The sequence below is a fragment of the Sugiyamaella lignohabitans genome, chromosome A (genome assembly GCF_001640025.1).
Source record: "Sugiyamaella lignohabitans strain CBS 10342 chromosome A, complete sequence".
NCBI classification, from domain to species: domain Eukaryota; kingdom Fungi; phylum Ascomycota; class Dipodascomycetes; order Dipodascales; family Trichomonascaceae; genus Sugiyamaella; species Sugiyamaella lignohabitans.
In genome coordinates this window covers 515,638-535,463 of record NC_031672.1, presented here as the reverse complement: position 1 = coordinate 535,463, position 19,826 = coordinate 515,638, and the positions used below count along the sequence as shown (strand labels likewise).

The window sequence follows — 19,826 nt, the reverse complement described above, 5'->3', positions numbered from 1 at the left end:
CCCAGTTCTTCTCGACTATCGGAAGAAATGACAGACCAATCTCCTGAACCTTATCCCAGCCTATACCTGCCGTTTCCTTGAAAAAGTCCTTGTAGAACTGCTTCGACTTGAGCACCTGCTCCTTGGCCTGCGAGCCATGCGTGTACCCAATCTGCCCGTTAGCATCTTCCTCATTCTCACATTCTTTCCATTTAAGTCTACAGTCAGACGGAATCGAAACTCACTTCATATGGACTCCCTGAACAAGTGACGACCTTCATCTTATTTTTTATCTTCTCGAACCGGACGGAAATGCGGAGACATGGCCCTGCCTTTATATACAACCTTAATGTGCGATAGGCGATAACACTGCAGATTGGCGCCATACATGAACCCTCTTCGCACTTCCGATAAGAAAACACTGCATCACCGGGGGGTGGGGTGTGCCTCCGGCGGCTGGGGCTCCGCCCCAGACCCTGGTTGCTCCTGCTTCGCAGGAGATTGCGGAGTCGGTGGGGACCTCCAAGTAACGACTCGAGCGCAGCGAGAGGAGCAACCAGGGTCTGGGGCGGAGCCCCAGCCGCCGGAGGCACACCCCCCTGGAAGATGAAAAATCCACTGTACTAACTAGCAAACAAATTACATGATATATCGGAAGCGGGGATTGAACTCGCCCTCGGCGTTGTAGGCGTCCGAGGTTACCTCGACCTCGTCGGACTCCTCGATGGGGCCGTAGCGGGCGTCGAGTTTCTTGTTCTCGAAGTAGAGGTGGGTCATGAGCGTGCAAGCACAGGCAAAGAGCAGGCAGCAGAACCCGAAACTCACCCAGAATCCCTTGTGGTATAATGGAGCGTCAGTGCTGGGGAAAAGTCGTGTGCCGACGAGGGGTCCGGATTGTCCCAGGGTCTGGAGAAGCACGAATCCGGTGGCTCGTTGTGACTCGGTGCCTTGGTTATTCGACTGCCAACTCAAAACGAGAGCAATACAGGGGAAAATGCCGCCAGCGGCCAGGAAAAGTGCAAAGTATCGGGCTCCGACAGTGGTGCTGAGAGCGAGAATTAGGTACCCAGCAGCACCGTGAAGGGCAAGGAATGCAATGACAATTCCTCTTCTCTTGATTCTATCTGACAAATATGCTGCTCCTAACATGGTCAGGAAGGTATAGATGTATGGAAGTGCAGACAGTCCTTGACTGTTGACAGAGGTGAATCCCATACCTTCAATAATAGCAGGTGTGAAAACTGGTAGTGACGAAAACGGCACATTGATGGAAAAGTACATGATCATAGGAATCCATACCTTGATATCAATGGCAGCACGTAACATTTCCTTGAAATGAAGAGTCTTTTCCATATTGACTCGACCAGTCTGTTTAGCCATTCTGGCTCCGGCAATACGCTTCTCATGCTCAGTAAGGAATCTACATGTGGTAGGTCCGTTAGGAATGGCATAGTATCCAATGGCACCAACTACAATAGTAGGAAGACCCTCGACCAAGAACAAAACTCTCCACGAGGCAATGGCCAAGTTGTGTTTAGTGATACCATAAGCTAAAGCACCAGAGAAGGTAGTAGCTAAAGGTGCTGATGACAGGAAAATGGCATTCTTAGCAGCAACCTCATGTCTATAGTAGAAAAACGAGATATACAGAATGGCACCAGGACCAAAAGAAGCTTCGAAAATTCCTAACAAAGCTCGAAGACCCATCAAATGCTCCCATTTCTGAGCAGCTGCACAACATGTGGACGTGATACCCCAGCCAATGACAATAGTTGGAACATACAAACGAGGAGGAAAGATTTTATAACACAGGATCATGAATTCGAAACAGATGTAAAAGATATAGAAAATAGTCAACAGCCATTGGTACTGGCTATCTGACATATTCAAATCTTTGCTCATACCAGCAGTGTTGGCATTACCGATATTACCTCTATCCAGGAAACTGAGCATATACAAGAAGAACAGGTAAATTAAAATATTCATGTCGAATTTGCGAACAACGCGCTTCTCTTCTTCAGGAGTATACTCATAATCAAGAGCCTCTTGAACCTCGACACTGATGCCTTTTTTCTCATGAGACACATTAGTAGTAGCGAGCTCGAGCTCCTGGGGTTGCTCGATGTCAACCACACTGGTTTCTTGCTTCACCATGGTATATATTTTTCACCTAATAATCTTTTTTTTGAGAAAGTGAAGCTTGGACGCTGAATGGTTAGCAGAAAATAAGCGTAATTTAAATAAAAAGGGTCATAACCAGACCTAGAACCTGAAAATCTCTCATCTGTTAACGTTTGATGGAGATGCATCTCAATTTCCGATTTCGGCAACTAGCATATAGTTACTTTTTGATATGTATGGAGATTGTGCATAATGAGGGGCATCTCCGTGGGGGCAACATGCTAGGTGAATCAACCAGAACACAGTTATAGTCATAGACATAATCATAGGTTGAGAGATGATCAGAATTATGATGAATATTGAATAAAAAATTGAAAAAAAAAATTAAAAAAAAACAATTGAGTACCAAAAAAAATCCTTCTGGTTTCAAGATCGAAAATTGAGCAGCGAGCAATTGCGTGAAACGTTTAGTAACCAGTTGATCCACGTGAAACCAACGGTGGATCGCGATCCACTCACAACGGCTATCCTCCTCCGTTCCTAACAGTCGGAGATGTTGTAACCCCCGTCAACTTGACCTTTACTAGCGTCAAAAAAAAATAGAGCGAACCACACACACTAAACAGCTGCCTAAACAGAGGTGGACTGACCATATTGGCGGCAAAAAGATTACCCCTTGATCTGGAGACGAAGTTGATCTGAGTGCCCAAAAAAGCTTTCATTTCTCGCATTGACTGTCGATCTACCCAGCAAATATGCTGGCTAAAAGGCGCCAAAAAGCACGATGCAAGAAATCAATGGATTCTGATTGGCACCTGTCAAAGTCTGCGGTAAGCTGGCAAGCGAGCGACCGTGTCTGGCTGAAACACAGCGATCTGACTGTGCCTCGACCTCCATATATAACACAAGTATGCATACTCAGATGCTCAGCTGCTGAGATGTCCAGCTGCGGATATGTTCAGATGTTTGTCCGAGTGAGTCTTGACCAGGAAGAGGAGCTCCACTATGAGAAATAAAAAAAACATACATGTGATCCAGGACCAAATCCAACAAAGTCTAGTCTATAAACAGGGGATATCCAACAGGGTTAGTGCCGTGGACGATAGCAGCACACAATCAATCTACAGGGGGTTTTCAGTTTAGTCAAAAGCGGGGTAATTTTTTTATTTTTTTATTTTTTGAGACGTCGCGTGAAGATCCGAAGTTTATTCGGATATATTGCTACATCAGGATGACGAACCCCGCCAAATCCACGAGTCAAACCCAGTGTCTTCGCGGGGGAATATCAACGTTTGAAAGCTTATTTTGCGCTTATTGTCGGACACGGACTTGGCACTGTGCGACTCAGCTCCCAATTTGATTACGTCAACACACAAACCACACCACCTTCCGCGATCTGCTACCCCTCAACAGCTCCGCCTGCAGGGTCTAAAACCGTCTTCCGCTCTGCATCGGACCCTACTCCTCCAACCTGGCGCGGATAAACTGTGTTACTCGGATCCGACGTCGGCGGGGGTGGGTGCCTCCGGCGGCTGGGGCTCCGCCCCAGACCCCGCTGCTCCTCTCGCTACGCTCGAGTCGTTTTCGTCGACGGTCCTAGCAGTCTCCTGCGAAGCAGGAGCCACGGGGTCTGGGGCAGAGCCCCAGCCGCCGGAGGCAGACCCCCGTTCCCCCTGAACCCGTGTGTTCAGCCGTGCGGGTTGGTGAAGGGGCATGTCGAGCAGCAAGTCGAAGATGCAGATCACGAAGAGAAGTGGATTGTTAGTCAACAGCGGTTGAGGGAGAAGCAGTAAAGAATTGTTTATTGCGAGTTGAACGTGTTTTGAATTGTTGGAGAGAGCAGAGTTTGTGAATTGATTTGCTGATTGTTTCGTGGCGCTGATATCGTGGAGAGAACGGGGTGATAATTGGCTGATTTGATAGTTGGTTTAGGATGGATCAGGACCATTCTGACGAGATCGCAGCTTTCTGTGCTGTGACGGCAGCTGATCCGGAATCAGCTCAGCAGTATTTGGCAGTAGCTGATTATGATTTGGACACCGCGGTGACTTTGTTTTTAGAGGCTGGGGGGCCGTCAATTGAGTCTCAGCACAGGGCGGCCAGCTCGACAAATGTGGCTGGTGGAGCCGGTGGCACGGGTTCAGGCGCTGCATCTGTTCATTCTCCTGATCCAATGGATTCTGGTATTAATAATACCAATGACGAGGATGAAGAGGCTTTTGTTCAAAGATTACAGGAAGAAGAATACGCACAGGCTGGTAATGGTGGTGGCGGTACAGGAGGATTCGGTTCGGGCAATGATGAGGTAAGAGAGAGAATCCGTCCTGTAACGGAGAGGTTAGTGGATCCAGGATTTGGAGCTGGGTTTGGCGGATTTGGCGAGGCAGACGATTTCTTAGGACGCATGACGAGAAATTTGGCTATGAGAGGTGTTACCCCTCGAGGTATTTTTAATCAAGGAATGCCGTCTCAGCAGATTCGTCGTCGTCAGAGAGGGGTGTTTGATAATGATGAAGATGAAGAGGATGAAGATGATGACTCGGATATGGAGATTACAGGGTCAAACAGTTTTATGGAAGAAACAGTCGGTTCATCGAATTTGACGCCACATGCTAATAGACTTGCAGCACTGTTTCGACCACCGTTTGACCTTATTCAGGACGTTGATCTAGAATTGGCAAAGAATTTGGGTCAAGAGGAGAAAAAGTGGATTCTTGTTGATATTCAGAACTCACGAGAGTTTTCTTGTCAAAAACTGAACAGAGATCTCTGGTCAAATAAAGACGTTAAGGCCACTGTTAAAGCCAACTTTATTTTCTTACAGTATTCATCTGAGGATTCATATGGTATCAACTATTTACAGTATTATCCATATCAGGGATATCCTCATATTGCCATTCTTGATCCCAGAACTGGAGAGCGACTTAGAGTGTGGTCTGAAGTCCCCGAACCATTGCAGTGGATTGATGATGTTCATAACTTTTTGTCTCGCTATAGCTTAGACCCCTCGCACAAGAATCCTATTGCGAAGATATCTCGCACCAAAACCGATGTACAACATATGACTGAAGAGGAGCAGATCGAATTTGCTGTTAGACAGTCCTTAGGCGTGAAGAGCAATTCGTCTTCTGACGATGACTTTGTATCTGTTCATAGTGATGTCATGGACGAAGACTCGAATGACGAGATTGAAGTGGTTGAGGAGCGCTCGGCGGTGCCTGAGTCGTCTGGATCATCGTCAAGGGTACCACAAGCACCAGATATTAGTGAAAGCGAGCCCGAAGATGATCATGATCTTACTGAAGAAGATATTTTTGCATCCATTCTCCCGAGAGAGATCCAGGAGCCAGAAGCTGATCCAAAGACTACCACCAGAATCCAGTTTAGACTAGCTGACGGATCGAGAATAATTCGCCGGTTTCGCCTTGACGACAGCGTTAGAACAATATTTGCGTTTTTGAAACAAAATGTCGAAGCTTTGTCCGGTCACCATTTTGGACTTGCTAGCGATCGCAGAAAATTAATAGACTTGGTGGACGAGACTATACAGTCGGCAAAACTTCAGAATAGTGTAGTGTTGGTAGAGATTCTCGACTAATCACGCACACCAGCGTATCCACGGCATTATTGCTGGAGATTATCGATCAAATAAATATCCCACTCACTATTGATTACCAATATTTATTCCTAGGTAGACATCGTCAAAGACGGTTAGATAAATGCATGCTTTTTTATTCTCTACTTATATTGTCTATTGGATAAGAAAATAAGCTAATGTGATAATATATCTTAAGTTACACACTTTCGATAACAGTTACTTGGCGTCTCTTTTGTTTCCGTCTAGTTTGCTTCTTGCGTCTATTGTGGTCTCTTGAACGCTTTATAAGCTGATGTATCTTGCGAACATTGTCTCGCACCCATGGGTACATCAGTAGTATGGTCATGCTAGCAGACGATGGAACTGCTATTCCCCAATAATAACCAACTCCGTTTGAAAGTGCATCAAATCCAGTAAAGTTCATACCAAAGTATCCTGTCAAGAATGATAACGGAAGAAATATAACTGTAACAAGAGATAGCAACTTGACTGCATCACTCGACTGGATTGAAATTGTATTAAAAATAAGATCTATCATTGACTTTGTGTTATTTCGCATCACATCCAGGTCTTGTGTATATGAGAGTGTGTGATCTGCTACGTCTGCGAGGTATACACATGCTTCTTGTGAAATTTTGCTATAATCACTTCGTGTGGATGATGCTCTTGACGGCTTCGTTGTACAGGAAGAACTGACGCCAGTAGCAGAAGAAGTGCCTTTGTCACTATCACTTTTTTTACGACTATTCCCTGCCCGATCTCGTAAGGAATTGATCAAAGAGGTAACTGGTGTAATACTATTCCGCAGTACTGTCAAGTCTGCGTTTATCAAGTGAAGGTCTCTAGTATGGGCCATTGAAGGATTTAAAATGGCCGCTAACTCAAGCTCGGCAAGTCTGGACCGGTAAGCCGCTATTATAGGGTGTAACAAATCCACTATAGCATCAATTATTGCCTGGAACAGAATAGACGGGTCAGCAGACTCTCGTAAAATAGTTGATTCAGATTCAAGACGTTCAAGTATTGGTTTTTCAATCTCATCTCCCGAACCTTCAAAGAAGGATATGACTGTTCCTTCATGTGTCAAATACAAAGACACTTGTTCTACTCCGACCATTTTCTGGCGGCTAGCTAGAGGGCGTCGTGACTCTAAATAATCAGATCGCTGAAGTTGAGTCGGATTACTCCATTGATACATGGATTTCATATTTCTCGTTGAAGCTAGTCTCGATTGAAGAGTATCAAAATGGGGTTTAATCTTATAGTTAATATTAGACTTTGCAAGCTTTGCTGAATCGACCGCGGCCAGAGTTGAAAACCTGGCTGTTGCAGACTGTGGTGCAAAATTGTCGTTATTGCCCCCAAACCGCTTTGTGAAAAAATTGAAAAATTGATTATATCTCACTCTTGGCCCCGTCAGATGTTTATACGGGATTAGCCTGTGCAGAGGTAAACAGCAGAAAGTATGAAGAGGGTACTCATCCACCTTGGTACGTTGTGGAATATCTACCATATCTTCAATCGCCAGCTTGTGGAGCTTATAATGTTGGCCAATTGTATAGATTGCTGTTTTGGAGAGACCATTCACATTAATCCATCTCACTTTGGACCATTTAGGACGGGATTCAAGATATTTGGTTAAACTCAAATCAACATCGTGAGTCTTGTCATAGAAACACGAGTCCATGCTAGAAGTATCTCTGGGATTGCTGTAGAATTCTGTTCTCGCAAGACGACATCTGTCAGAATTGTAATCTACAACAGTCACGATCGAACCGGATGATTCAAGTATAATATCCGTTGTATCTAGATCGATACCAGGTTCCCAACCAGGTTTACGCTTAGCAGCATTTGTAACACCAGGATGAGATGAATATCGTCGTTTGACTCGTACAGTATCCGTATAAATATTCTGCGAATCAAACCTGGCGTTCTGTGGGCCATCCGATTTCGGTGGAACTGCAGGTAGCTGCCTGCCTTTATCATCAATTGACTGCTTGAGAATTATGTCACTGATTGGGCGGGTATTCGAAAGCGGGGAGACGGGAATGGGACTTTTGTGGGAAGGCACGTCGTCCTTAGGATGTTGCAAGCTGACTGGCGGAGGTACATTATTTCTACGATTTTCAAACGAATGTATTGGGTTAATTGACGCGATGTTACTGAAAATCCATGAAGACCGAGGATGCCGTGACTCGAATGTGCTCTCCTCATCATCAGTCAAACTGTCAGTTTCAGTCGAGTCGGATATGTCTTCATATAGATCATTAACATGACCAGACGGATTAGGCAGATTCGCATCCCCAGTATCGTACTCTACAAAAACTGTCATTGTAAACAAAAGAGATAGGAATAATTGCTAGCTAGATTGAATATATAAATACAGTAACACACCACTACCTAATCACAGGTGATAATGATGACAATGATTTGGTTCGCCAATTAAGCTCAGCTTAAAATTAGGTGCCGCAAGTTGTCTAATTTTGCGAAAGCTTAATCTCCAATTTGTTGACAGGACCGGCCTGGAGAAATTCAAACAAATCAGCTTTGCTTTTCTTCTCTTTTTTGGGATATAGCATATCCTTTAAAATAGATTTGTTGCCAATGGATGCAAGGTTTATGATATTTGCACTTTGACCTTTGGTGAGATCTTTGCAAATTGTTTTCGCACGTTTCATGCCCTCTTCATCGCCATCAACAACAACTTTGGTAAACAGCTTCATAACGGCCTTTTCTTGATTGATCGTACAGGGTTGACTCCGCCAAGGAACGTTCTTGGCAACCAGATGGTATGGACAATTTTGTCTAGCAAATAACTCAGCGGCATTAACAGCAGCATTGAAATCGGGCATGCTTTCGAAGATATACTTTCGGAGGTATTTCGCTCCACGGTTATCTTCTCTAAAAGGGTTCTCAAAGTACTGGATAAGTGAATACTTCGGAGCTAATTTAGACGGATTGGCATCGGGACAAAGGCGGAGATAACCTTCTTTGCCGAACAGGAGAAAGTTATTTTGACCAGATGGGATCCAATTTAGTCGACTACGACTAATGGCTGACGTATTAAGCTTTCCACCATTTCGGTTAAGAAAATCATCAAGATTGTCAAAGTCCTCGACATAGACACTATCAGGATCCTTGGAAGAGGCAACAACTCGAGGCCGGCTAACACCATTAGCAATCTCAGCCTTATCAATAACTCTTACCTGAGATGGATCAAGCCCAGCAAGGGTAGGAACAGTAGCCAATGCATTGGCATTGGACGAAGAACCAAACATATCGATAATATGACAAACTTCCTTCCCAGGGTGGAGTCTTAAACCTCTACCAATCATTTGCATCAACAGCCCAGCCGATCTGGTGGGTCGCACAAGAATGACTGTATCGATATTGGGAATATCAGTGCCCTCGGTAAAGATACCACAGTTAATAAGAACCGGCAGGTGGCCATTTCGAAAATCTTCAACCAGTCCGCGTCGTAAATCTCTTGGGGTATCGGAAGTGACGACATGGGCATCAATACCATTTTCCCGGAAAGTCAGAGCCAAGTTACTAACATGTTCGATATTAACACCGAATATTAACGAATGTTTCCCAGATTGACGTTTCCATGCTTTATAAACCAGCTCATTCAAAGCAGGAGTATCGACTGCTTTTGAAAGACTTCCAGTAGCGAAATCACCTCTGGCCTTTTTAACACCAGTAAGATCTACATCAGTAGCAATGGTTGTAAATTTGATATCGGTCAGGTATCCATTTTTAATCATCTCACTGAGATCTTTGTGATAAGCAATGTAATCAAAAGTGGAGCCTAAAGCTAACCCATCCATGCGTGAGAGGGTCGCAGAAAATCCAGCTACAACAATCTCAGAATCAGGATTATTCGCACCAAGATGATTGAGAACTTTGGCATAACTAGCAGCAGGAGCGTGATGAGCCTCATCAATAACAATAGCACTGAAATCAGATCCGTCGAACCTCTCAAGGCGCTTTTCACGGGAAATGGACTGGACACTAGCAACAATAATATCAGCATCAGGATCTGCTGTATGTTTACCCATTTCCATTGAAGTCTTTAAATCGGGAAACAGCCTCTTTGCATGATCATAAGCCTGGGTGATAAGCTCTTCACGATGAGCCAAGATCAACCACTTCTTACCATGTCCAGAATGGGCTCCACCTCTGGAAATTGCTTCCAGAAGACCATAAAAGGTCCTTGTTTTACCACTACCAGTAGGCATACTAACAGCAAAACGACGATAGCCTTTTTTGATAGTAATCAAACATTCTTCAATACATTCTTGTTGATAATCACGAAGTGGGAGACCCTCGGGACGACCGAGTTTAGTAGAGTTATGTCGGAGAAATGTGCCATGTTGGGCATAAATGCTAGGAACAAAACACTGAGAACAAGATTTCAGATTATTGTAAGCAGAAAGACGAGACAAGAAGCGAGCAGTTAAAGTGGATTCGGAGGATAGCAGAGATCCTGGGAACGCTTTTCTGACAATCATATGTAAATGTAACAGAATAGTGGCGATAAATAAACGAAGAAAACAGAAGAAAGAAAAATAAAACGAAAAGCCAAGTTTACAATATACTTGATAAGAACGTAAAACCAGAGAGTACCAGAAATCCAACTATATTTATCATTTTTGTGCCAGGCCAATAATTTTATCCATCGGTTGTAGATTTAGAGATGCAACTGCTATAATAATCTAATTAACATTTCCAGCCGCGTGGATACTATGGTTCTCGGGATTCTCTACTATTATAGTAGCGTTTTAGGAAGTCAAGACTGAAGATCCAGACCCACCTGGCTGTCAAACGGCCATGTCAAATCGTTTCAATATCTAATCAAGCGTTTCATCTGTTGGTCTGATGGGGTAAAGAAGTCAAATATCATAAAGTGTTACCTTATTTCTCCAGCAATGGATAGAATATGGCAGTCCACAAGGGTTTAGAGGGTATATAGACCAATATTTTTGCCTTGAAAAATAATTAGCTTATATGTAATGCTATTTGTAGATGTACGAAAGACAGTTTCTGATTGCTTGAAAAATAGAAAAGTAGATGGGTTTCATTGCCTCAAATTAATCAAAAAGAAATTTACAACGATGCATTATGCAATCCAATGCAAGACCCTGCATACCACTTCATAGATTATCCATCGCTTTAAAATTGTACCATCTCACATTTACAGAAAGAAGTCTAGTAATTGTATTTGAGGCACCACTGGAACTGTTGCCTCTCCTCAATTGAGGCATTTTTACTACCGTCATTCCTTCTCATATCGAATCTAGTGGCCCTACCCCCCGAATAAATTATATATATCAGGTATTTCATAACAGCACTAATTCCATGGATATCCATTAACTACCTTATTAGCAACTATCATCTAAATACTCGACTACAGGGTTATTTGGGTGATTTTTATTTCTCTCAAGTAAATTTTCTCGGCTCTTTTTAGTTGGTGGGCCACGCTTTGACATCTGGTAGAAAACACACGGCTGAAAGTCGTCCGACAGTGTATACCTTAATAATACATGTCTAAGAAATCATTGACTGTAAGAATAAAACTACATCACACAATAAGACCTCCTTCATCTAACGCTCAACATTGATGTTAGACATCTATACCTAAAATGCGATTTATTTATTTTTTGAACCTGCTCCAAATAGCAGCTGTGCTGTTATTAGGGTTCAGCAGAGCTCAAGAGTTCACAGAGGAAGCGGCTCCTGAAGAAACGGCCGAGAAGTTCTTTCGCACTTCGCGTCATACTAATAATTGGGCAGTTCTAGTGTCAACATCAAGGTTCTGGTTCAATTATAGACACATGGCCAATGTTCTTAGTATGTATAGAACTATAAAACGATTGGGAATTCCTGACTCTCAGATCATTCTCATGCTTTCGGATGATGTTTCTTGCAATCCTCGAAATGCATTCCCGGGAACAGTCTACAATAATGCTGATAGAGCACTCGACTTGTATGGTGATAATATTGAAGTTGATTACCGAGGATACGATGTAACAGTAGAAAACTTCATTCGTCTGTTGACAGATCGTTGGGATGCTGATACTCCCAGATCAAAACGATTGCTTACAGATGATCGATCAAACATTTTTGTTTATATGACAGGACATGGAGGTAATGAATTTCTCAAGTTTCAAGATGCAGAGGAAATCGGTGCTTTTGATATTGCTGATGCTTTTGAGCAAATGTGGGAAAAGCGCAGATATAATGAGATCCTATTCATGATTGATACATGCCAAGCAAACACCATGTACTCTAAGTTCTACTCTCCGAATATTTTGGCAGTTGGCTCATCTGCAATGGACGAAAATTCATACTCGCACCATGCTGATCAAGATGTGGGTGTTGCCGTAATCGATAGATTTACCTATTATAATCTTGAGTTCTTGGAGTCTATTGACAAGACCTCAAAAGAGACCATGGCAGATTTGTTTGCATCCTATAACCCAGCAGACATTCACTCGAATCCAGGAATTCGATCAGATCTATTCAAAGATCCTCTTGACCAGGTGCTGATTACTGATTTCTTTGGTAATGTACAAAATGTCGAATTGGGTCAAGTGGAAACTAATGTATTGGAGTTGGCCAAGCTTGCTCGAGATGAAGAGCTTATAGGACAAAATGCATTCAACGGTGAGAATACCAGTACCCCAGAGAAGAAACCCAATTTACCACAACCCGAGGTTAATTCTGGTTCCCGTGCTAAGAATAAGCCCAATTCACCATCTCCTATTCAACACTTGTTAGAGAGTGAAGCGAAATCCAGTTCTCATTTCCTCATTGCGATCTCCATTTTGACTGCTGTGACGGCCCTTGTTGTTGGAAGCTCTTATTTTTAAATGACATGGCTATGGTCATATCAGAATCTAGTCGGATATTTGTATAGGTTTAATATTATTTATTAGTACTACATAGGATTTGGCATAGTTGTAGAGGCCTGGGTATTGCCGTCGTCATATGGTCATATGGTCATGGTCATATAGCCATAGTGATGTAGTTTCTGGTTTGTTGGAGATTGTTGAACAGCAGCTCTAACTCCACAGACATAGTATGACCAGTTCAAATGGCTGTTTCAGATGGAGTACAGAAAGTGTTATATGTTCTCGAATATACACCTTGCTCACGATCATCTCAACCAGCTATCAGAAAATCCATACCTCGATGCTGAGCTATCAAAAACAGATATATTCACCCCCAACCATGCAGTTGGCACACATCCCATATCAACTTAAAAATCCCTTACAACCTACCAAAGAACTATATACCCAGACGTATACGGGCTTATTTGCATAATCCCCCTGAGATCGAGCCTGCTTATCTCAACAGCCGAGCTGTTAAACTACGTAGATCTCTGCATAAAAACGTTGGGACAATCTCGGAAAAAGTTCGCCAGCAGCATGCGACTGTAGCACCACTTCCTGGATCACGATATTATCATCAAATTAGATATGTTGAATAATAATGTCACAAATATAATATTGTTTACACGACATACACGATACACACAATACATAGAAAGAATCAAACTGTGAGATCCAGTTATGAGATCAAACTATGAGATCAAACTACGAGACCAAATATTTAAAACAAATAAATATAATTAATTTTCTGCCCTGAGATCACTCGATCAAAAGACGAGTCAGCACCTGGAGAGCGCTCAACAGCCAAAAGTTGACGATCTGGTCCATCCGGCTGAGTGGGAGTAAAAAGTTGGTGAAGTTTGAAGTATGTGTTGGCGGCTGCAGGGTGATATGTAGCATTAAGCGTGTTCGGATCCGGTCTGTTGAATGCTGGTGAATTCCACTATAAAAGTCCCATTTTTCCGGTGTCATGCACAGTGGCGCGTCAACAATTTTGCGTGATCCCCAACACAACAGAATAGTGTGCCTATCCTAACCTCAATCGCACCAGTGATCCCACCCATTTTGGGACATTATATTGAAAAATATATATCTCGAGACGACAGCACTTACTTTAATTCAAATACAAACGAGCAGACAGAGATTTGATTTTATTTCTGTTATTGTTTATTTGCATTTGGTAGTTTTAATAGGTAGGTACAGTGAATGGCGAATGGAGTGAGAAGTCGTCCAGAAACTGGATCCATGCTGGACTTGGGTCTTGCTCACTCCGGATCTCCCCTGACGGCCCCTGATAAGAGATGAACCAAAATAATGAAACTAACAGATAACAGATTACAAACACAATGCGTCCTGAAGTCGAACAAGAACTGGCTCACGTCCTTCTGACAGAGCTTTTGGCTTATCAATTTGCATCTCCCGTTAGATGGTAAGTTTTGATATATCTATTGAGGATCGTAGACCGTGAATTGTTCCTCCATAAACAGTGCTATTCATTTGATCTATTTGATCCATTTGCTCGAGAACTTGACTTGAACTCAATCTCAACGATCCTAGCAATCTCCTGCGAAGCAGGAGCCACGGGGTCTGGGGCAGAGCCCCAGCCGCCGGAGGCAAGTCCCTCCCACCACCCGGATCAACGATGCTAACCATACTTCTAGGATTGAGACCCAAGATGTTATCCTCAGTCAGTACAATGCCGAGAGAATTGTGGAGATTGGACCTTCTCCCACTCTTGCTGGAATGGCTACTAGAACCTTGAAGTCCAAGTACGAGTCATATGATGCAGCTTTGTCTCTTCAAAGACAGGTTTTGTGCTACTCCAAGGACACTAAGGAGATCTACTACACTCCCGACCCCGTCGAGCCAGCTGAGTCTGAGTCTACTCCTGCTTCTGGTGATGCTCCAGCTGCTGCTGCCCCGGCTGCCGTTGCTGCTGCTCCAGTTGCTGCTGCTGCCGCTGCCGGTCCTGCTGCCAGTGTTGAAGATACTCCAGTCAAGGCTGTTGAGGTGTTGCACGCTCTGGTTGCCCAAAAGATTAAGAAGACTTTGGACCAAGTTCCTCTTTCAAAGGCTGTTAAGGATCTTGTTGGTGGTAAATCCACTGTTCAGAACGAAATTCTCGGTGATTTAGGTAAGGAGTTCGGTTCCACTCCTGAGAAGCCAGAGGAGACTCCTCTTGGTGAACTTGCTGAGCAATTCCAAGACTCATTCAGTGGCCAATTGGGTAAACAATCATCTTCTTTGGTTTCTCGTCTTATTTCGTCAAAGATGCCTGGTGGTTTCAACATCACATCTGCTCGTAAATACTTGAACACCAGATGGGGTTTGGGTCCTGGCCGTCAAGACAGTGTTTTCCTTGTCGCCATTACTCTGGAACCTAAGAACCGTTTGGGTGACGAGGCTGCTGCCAAGGCTTTCTTGGACGATGTTACTACTAAATACGCTTCTATTGCCGGAGTCAACCTCAGTTCTGCCAGTGCTGCTGGTGGAGCTGCTGCTGGCGGTGCTGGTGGTGCTGTTATTGACTCTGCTGCCTTTGAAGAGCTTACTAAAGATCAAAGATACCTTGTTCAACAACAATTGGAGCTTTTCGCTAGATACCTCAAGGTGGATCTTCGTGATGGTGACAAGGCATTTGTCGCTCAAAAGGAGGCCACTGCCCTTCTTCAACAAGAACTCGACTTGTGGTACAGTGAGCACGGTGATTTCTATGCTTCTGGTATTAAACCTGTTTTCTCGCCATTAAAGGCTCGTGTTTACGACTCATACTGGAACTGGGCTCGTCAAGACTGTCTGACTATGTTCTACGATATCATTTTTGGCAGATTATCTAATGTGGACCGTGAGATTGTTTCTCGTTGTATCAGTATTATGAACAGAACCAACCCTACTTTGATTGATTTCATGCAATACTACATCGACCACGTTCCTACTGACCGTGGTGCTACTTATGAGCTTGCACAAGAATTGGCTCAAAAGCTGTTGCAAAACTGTAAGGAGGCTGTTGATGCCGACCCTGTTTACAAGGATGTCAACTACCCCACTGGTCCTAAGACTACTGTCGATTCTAACGGTAACATTTCCTATGCCGAGGTTCCTCGTCCTGCTGTTCGTAAGCTTGAACAATATGTTCAGGATATGGCTGCTGGTGGTGAGATGACCAAGGACCCTGCTGCCGGTTCCCACACTCGTGCTGAGTTGGCCAAGATTTACAAGAGAATCTCGTCTGCTGCTGATGGCAAGAGTTCTGGTAAGCTCAAGCTCGATGCTCTTTACGCTGATCTTATCAAGGCCATTGATACTGTCGAGGCCGAGTCTTCTCCCAAGAAGGCTCTTGATACTGTTTCCGCTAAGCACATGAGAGAAGAGACCATTCCTTTCTTGCACCTCAAGAAGAAGTCTGGTGAGATCTGGGATTTCGACCGTGACTTGTCTGCCACTTATCTTGACGGTTTGGAGGTCGCTGCTCGTGATGGTCTTACTTTCGCCAACAAGAACGTTCTTATCACTGGTGCCGGTGCTGGATCCATTGGTGCTGATATTCTCCAAGGTTTGATTTCTGGTGGTGCCAAGGTCGTTGTTACAACTTCAAGATACTCGCGTGAAGTTACCGAGTACTACCAAAGCATCTACACCAAGTTCGGTGCTTCTGGTTCCACTCTTATTGTTGTTCCTTTCAACCAAGCCTCTTCATCTGATGTCCGTGCTTTGGTTGATTACATCTACAACGATACCAAGAAGGGCGGTCTTGGATGGGATTTGGATTTCGTCATTCCATTTGCTGCTATTCCTGAGAACGGTATTGAACTTGATGGTATTGACTCCAAGTCTGAGCTTGCTCACAGACTCATGTTGACCAACTTGCTCCGTCTTCTGGGTAGCATCAAGTCTCACAAGGCTGCCAACGGTTTTGAGACCCGTCCTGCTCAAGTCATTCTGCCCATGTCTCCTAATCACGGTACATTTGGTGCTGATGGTCTTTACTCCGAGTCCAAGTTGTCTCTTGAGACCTTGTTCAACAGATGGTACTCTGAGTCTTGGAGCTCTTACCTCACTATCTGTGGTGCTGTTATTGGCTGGACTCGTGGAACTGGTCTTATGTCCCAGAACAACATCATTGCCGAAGGTGTCGAGAGCTTGGGTGTCCGTACTTTCTCTCAAAAGGAAATGGCTTTCAACATTCTTGGTCTTATGACTCCTACTATCGTCAACATCTGCCAACAACAACCTGTTTGGGCTGATCTTAACGGTGGTTTGCAATTCGTTGAGAACCTCAAGGATGTCACTGGTAAGCTTCGTAAGGAGCTTGTCGATTCTTCTGAGCTGAGAAGAGCTGTTTCTGTTGAAACTGCTATTGAGCACAAGGTTGTCAACGGTCCTGATGCCGACTTGCCTTACCAAAAGGCTATTGTCAAGCCTCGTGCCAACCACAAGTTCGAGTTCCCCAAGCTTAAGAGCTACGAGGAGCTTAGAAAGATTGCCCCTGAATTGGAGGGTATTCTTGATCTTGAAAAGGTTGTGGTTGCCACCGGTTTCTCTGAAGTTGGTCCTTGGGGTAACTCTCGTACCAGATGGGATATGGAAATCAATGGTGCCTTCTCTCTTGAGGGTGCTATTGAAATGGCCTGGATCATGGGTCTTATTAAGCACCACAGTGGTCCTTTGAAGGGCAAGCCATACACTGGTTGGGTTGATACCAAGACTAACGAGCCTGTTGATGATAAGGATGTCAAGAGCAAGTACGAGTCTTACATCCTTGAGCACTCTGGTATCCGTCTCATTGAGCCCGAGTTGTTCCACGGTTATGATCCTTTGAAGAAGCAATTGTTGCAAGAGATCATTGTCGAACACGATCTTGAGCCTTTCGAGGCTTCTAAGGAGGCTGCCGACCAATTCAAGCTTGAACAAGGCAACAAGGTCGAGGTATTTGAAATCCCCGAGTCTGGTCAATACACTGTTAGATTCCTTAAGGGTGCTAAGATTTACATCCCCAAGGCTCTCAAGTTTGACCGTCTTGTTGCTGGTCAAATTCCTACTGGTTGGGACGCTCGTAGATACGGTATTGGTGAGGACATTATCTCACAAGTCGATCCTATCACTTTGTACGTTCTTGTTTCTACTGTTGAGGCCTTGCTCTCTGCTGGTATTACCGATCCTTACGAGTTCTACAAGTATGTCCACTTGTCTGAAGTTGGTAACTGTTCTGGTTCCGGTATGGGTGGTGTTACTGCTCTCCGTGGTATGTTCAAGGACAGATACCTTGATCGTCCTGTCCAAAACGATATTCTTCAGGAGTCTTTCATCAACACCATGTCCGCTTGGGTTAACATGCTGTTGCTCTCTTCTTCTGGTCCTATCAAGACTCCTGTCGGTGCTTGTGCTACTGCCATCGAGTCTGTTGACAGTGGTATTGAGTTGATTGAGTCTGGTAAGGCCAAGATTGTTATCGTCGGTGGTTATGATGACTTCCAAGAGGAAGGTTCTCACGAATTCGGTAACATGAATGCTACCAGTAACTCTCTCACCGAGTTCGAACACGGCCGTACTCCTAAGGAGATGTCCAGACCTAACTCCACTTCTCGTTCTGGTTTCATGGAGTCTCAAGGTGCTGGTATTCAAATCCTTATGAACGCCAAGCTTGCCATTGATATGGGTGTCCCTATTTATGGTATTGTTGCCTTGACCTCTACTGCTTCTGATAAGATTGGCCGTTCTGTCCCTGCTCCTGGTAAGGGTATTATGACCACTGCTAGAGAGAACATCAGTGACCTCAAGTTCCCTTACCGTCTTTTGGATGTCAAGTACAGAAAGAGACAAATCGAGTCTCGTAGAGCTCAAATCAAGCAATGGACTGAGTCCGAGTTTGAATACCTTCAAGACGAGTTTGAGGCTATTAAGGCTACTACTTCGGCTGCCGATGCTGAGGCTTTCTTCAAGGAGAGATCTCAACAAATCGAGAATGAGGCTCGTCGTCAAGAGAAGGAGGCTCTTGGTACCTGGGGTAACAACTTCTACAAGTCTGATCCTAGAATCGCTCCTATTAGAGGTGCTTTGGCTACTTATAACCTTACCATTGATGATATCGGTGTTTCTTCATTCCACGGTACTTCTACCAAGGCCAACGATAAGAACGAGTCTGGTGCTATCAATGGTATGCTTAACCACTTGGGCCGTTCCAAGGGTAACCCAGTTTTGGGTGTCTTCCAGAAGTACCTGACTGGTCATCCCAAGGGTGCTGCTGGTGCTTGGATGCTCAACGGTGTTATGCAAATTCTTAACTCTGGTACTGTCCCTGGTAATCCTAATGCCGACAACATTGACGCTCAAATGGAAGGTTTCGACAAGATTGTCTACCCCTCTGTCACTCTTCAAACCTACGGTGTCAAGGCTGCTACTGTTACTTCGTTCGGTTTCGGTCAAAAGGGTGCCATTGCTGTTGTAATCCACCCCGATTACGTCTTGGCCACTTTGAACAAGAAGGCTTATGAGACCTATGCTGCCAAGGTTGGAACTCGTTACAACAAGGCTTACAGATACTTGCACAATGCTATCGCCGAGAACTCCATGTTTGTTAGCAAGAGCAAGGCTCCTTACACTGACGAGCAAGAGATGTCTGTCTACCTCAACCCCCTTGCTCGTGTTTCTTATGACAAGAAGTCCGAGTCTCTTATCTTCAACGCCAAGAAGTTGGAGCAAGCCAACCCTACCCAATCTTCTGGACACACTGAGGCCGTTCTTAAGCAATTGGCTGCTAACAGTCTGTCTGGTGGCGCCGGTAATATTGGTGTTGATGTTCAATCACTTTCTGGCGTTAACGTTGAGAATGAGACCTTCCTTGAACGCAACTTCACTGATGCTGAGCGTCAATACTGTGCCAAGTCTGCCGACCCTCTTTCCTCTTACACTGGTACCTGGAGTGCCAAGGAGGCTGTCTTCAAGAGTCTCGGTGTCAAGAGCCAAGGTGCTGGTGCCTCTCTCAAGTCGATTGAGGTTCTTCGCGATGCCAAGGGCGCCCCAGTTGTGACTCTTCATGGTGAGGCCAAGGCCGCTGCTGATGCCGCTGGTGTTAAGAATGTCAAGGTTTCCATTTCTCACGATGAGTTCCAAGCTGTTGCTGTTGCTGTGTCTGAGAAATAAAGCTATTTCTTTAATTATCTTATCTAATATCACTATCTAAATACATTAATACTGTTATATTGTAATCAGTCTCTTTCAGTTTGCAGACCCTG

General features: G+C 44.3%; 6 protein-coding genes across 6 annotated transcripts; 3 read left to right on the top strand and 3 right to left on the bottom strand.

The window, feature by feature from the left end:
• Positions 1–618: 618 nt before the first annotated feature.
• Positions 619–2,133, bottom strand: TNA1 (Tna1p; the record flags this gene model as incomplete). The annotated part of the gene is made up of 1 exon (XM_018878588.1): positions 619–2,133. The coding sequence occupies one exon, from the start codon at positions 2,131–2,133 to the stop codon at positions 619–621; it is 1,515 nt and encodes a 504-aa protein (XP_018734419.1).
• A 1,900-nt stretch (positions 2,134–4,033) lies between these two features.
• Positions 4,034–5,698, top strand: UBX5 (Ubx5p; the record flags this gene model as incomplete). Its single annotated transcript, XM_018878577.1, has 1 exon — positions 4,034–5,698. The coding sequence occupies one exon, from the start codon at positions 4,034–4,036 to the stop codon at positions 5,696–5,698; it is 1,665 nt and encodes a 554-aa protein (XP_018734418.1).
• A 196-nt stretch (positions 5,699–5,894) lies between these two features.
• AWJ20_167 (Zinc transport protein zntB) lies at positions 5,895–8,030 on the bottom strand (the record flags this gene model as incomplete). The annotated part of the gene is made up of 1 exon (XM_018878567.1): positions 5,895–8,030. The coding sequence occupies one exon, from the start codon at positions 8,028–8,030 to the stop codon at positions 5,895–5,897; it is 2,136 nt and encodes a 711-aa protein (XP_018734417.1).
• A 145-nt stretch (positions 8,031–8,175) lies between these two features.
• Positions 8,176–10,212, bottom strand: IRC3 (Irc3p; the record flags this gene model as incomplete). The annotated part of the gene is made up of 1 exon (XM_018878557.1): positions 8,176–10,212. One exon carries the CDS (start codon positions 10,210–10,212, stop codon positions 8,176–8,178), a length of 2,037 nt encoding a protein of 678 aa, XP_018734416.1.
• A 1,131-nt stretch (positions 10,213–11,343) lies between these two features.
• Positions 11,344–12,573, top strand: GPI8 (Gpi8p; the record flags this gene model as incomplete). Its single annotated transcript, XM_018878547.1, has 1 exon — positions 11,344–12,573. One exon carries the CDS (start codon positions 11,344–11,346, stop codon positions 12,571–12,573), a length of 1,230 nt encoding a protein of 409 aa, XP_018734415.1.
• A 1,764-nt stretch (positions 12,574–14,337) lies between these two features.
• Positions 14,338–19,734, top strand: FAS2 (trifunctional fatty acid synthase subunit FAS2; the record flags this gene model as incomplete). The annotated part of the gene is made up of 1 exon (XM_018878537.1): positions 14,338–19,734. The coding sequence occupies one exon, from the start codon at positions 14,338–14,340 to the stop codon at positions 19,732–19,734; it is 5,397 nt and encodes a 1,798-aa protein (XP_018734414.1).
• Between the last annotated feature and the right edge of the window lie 92 nt (positions 19,735–19,826).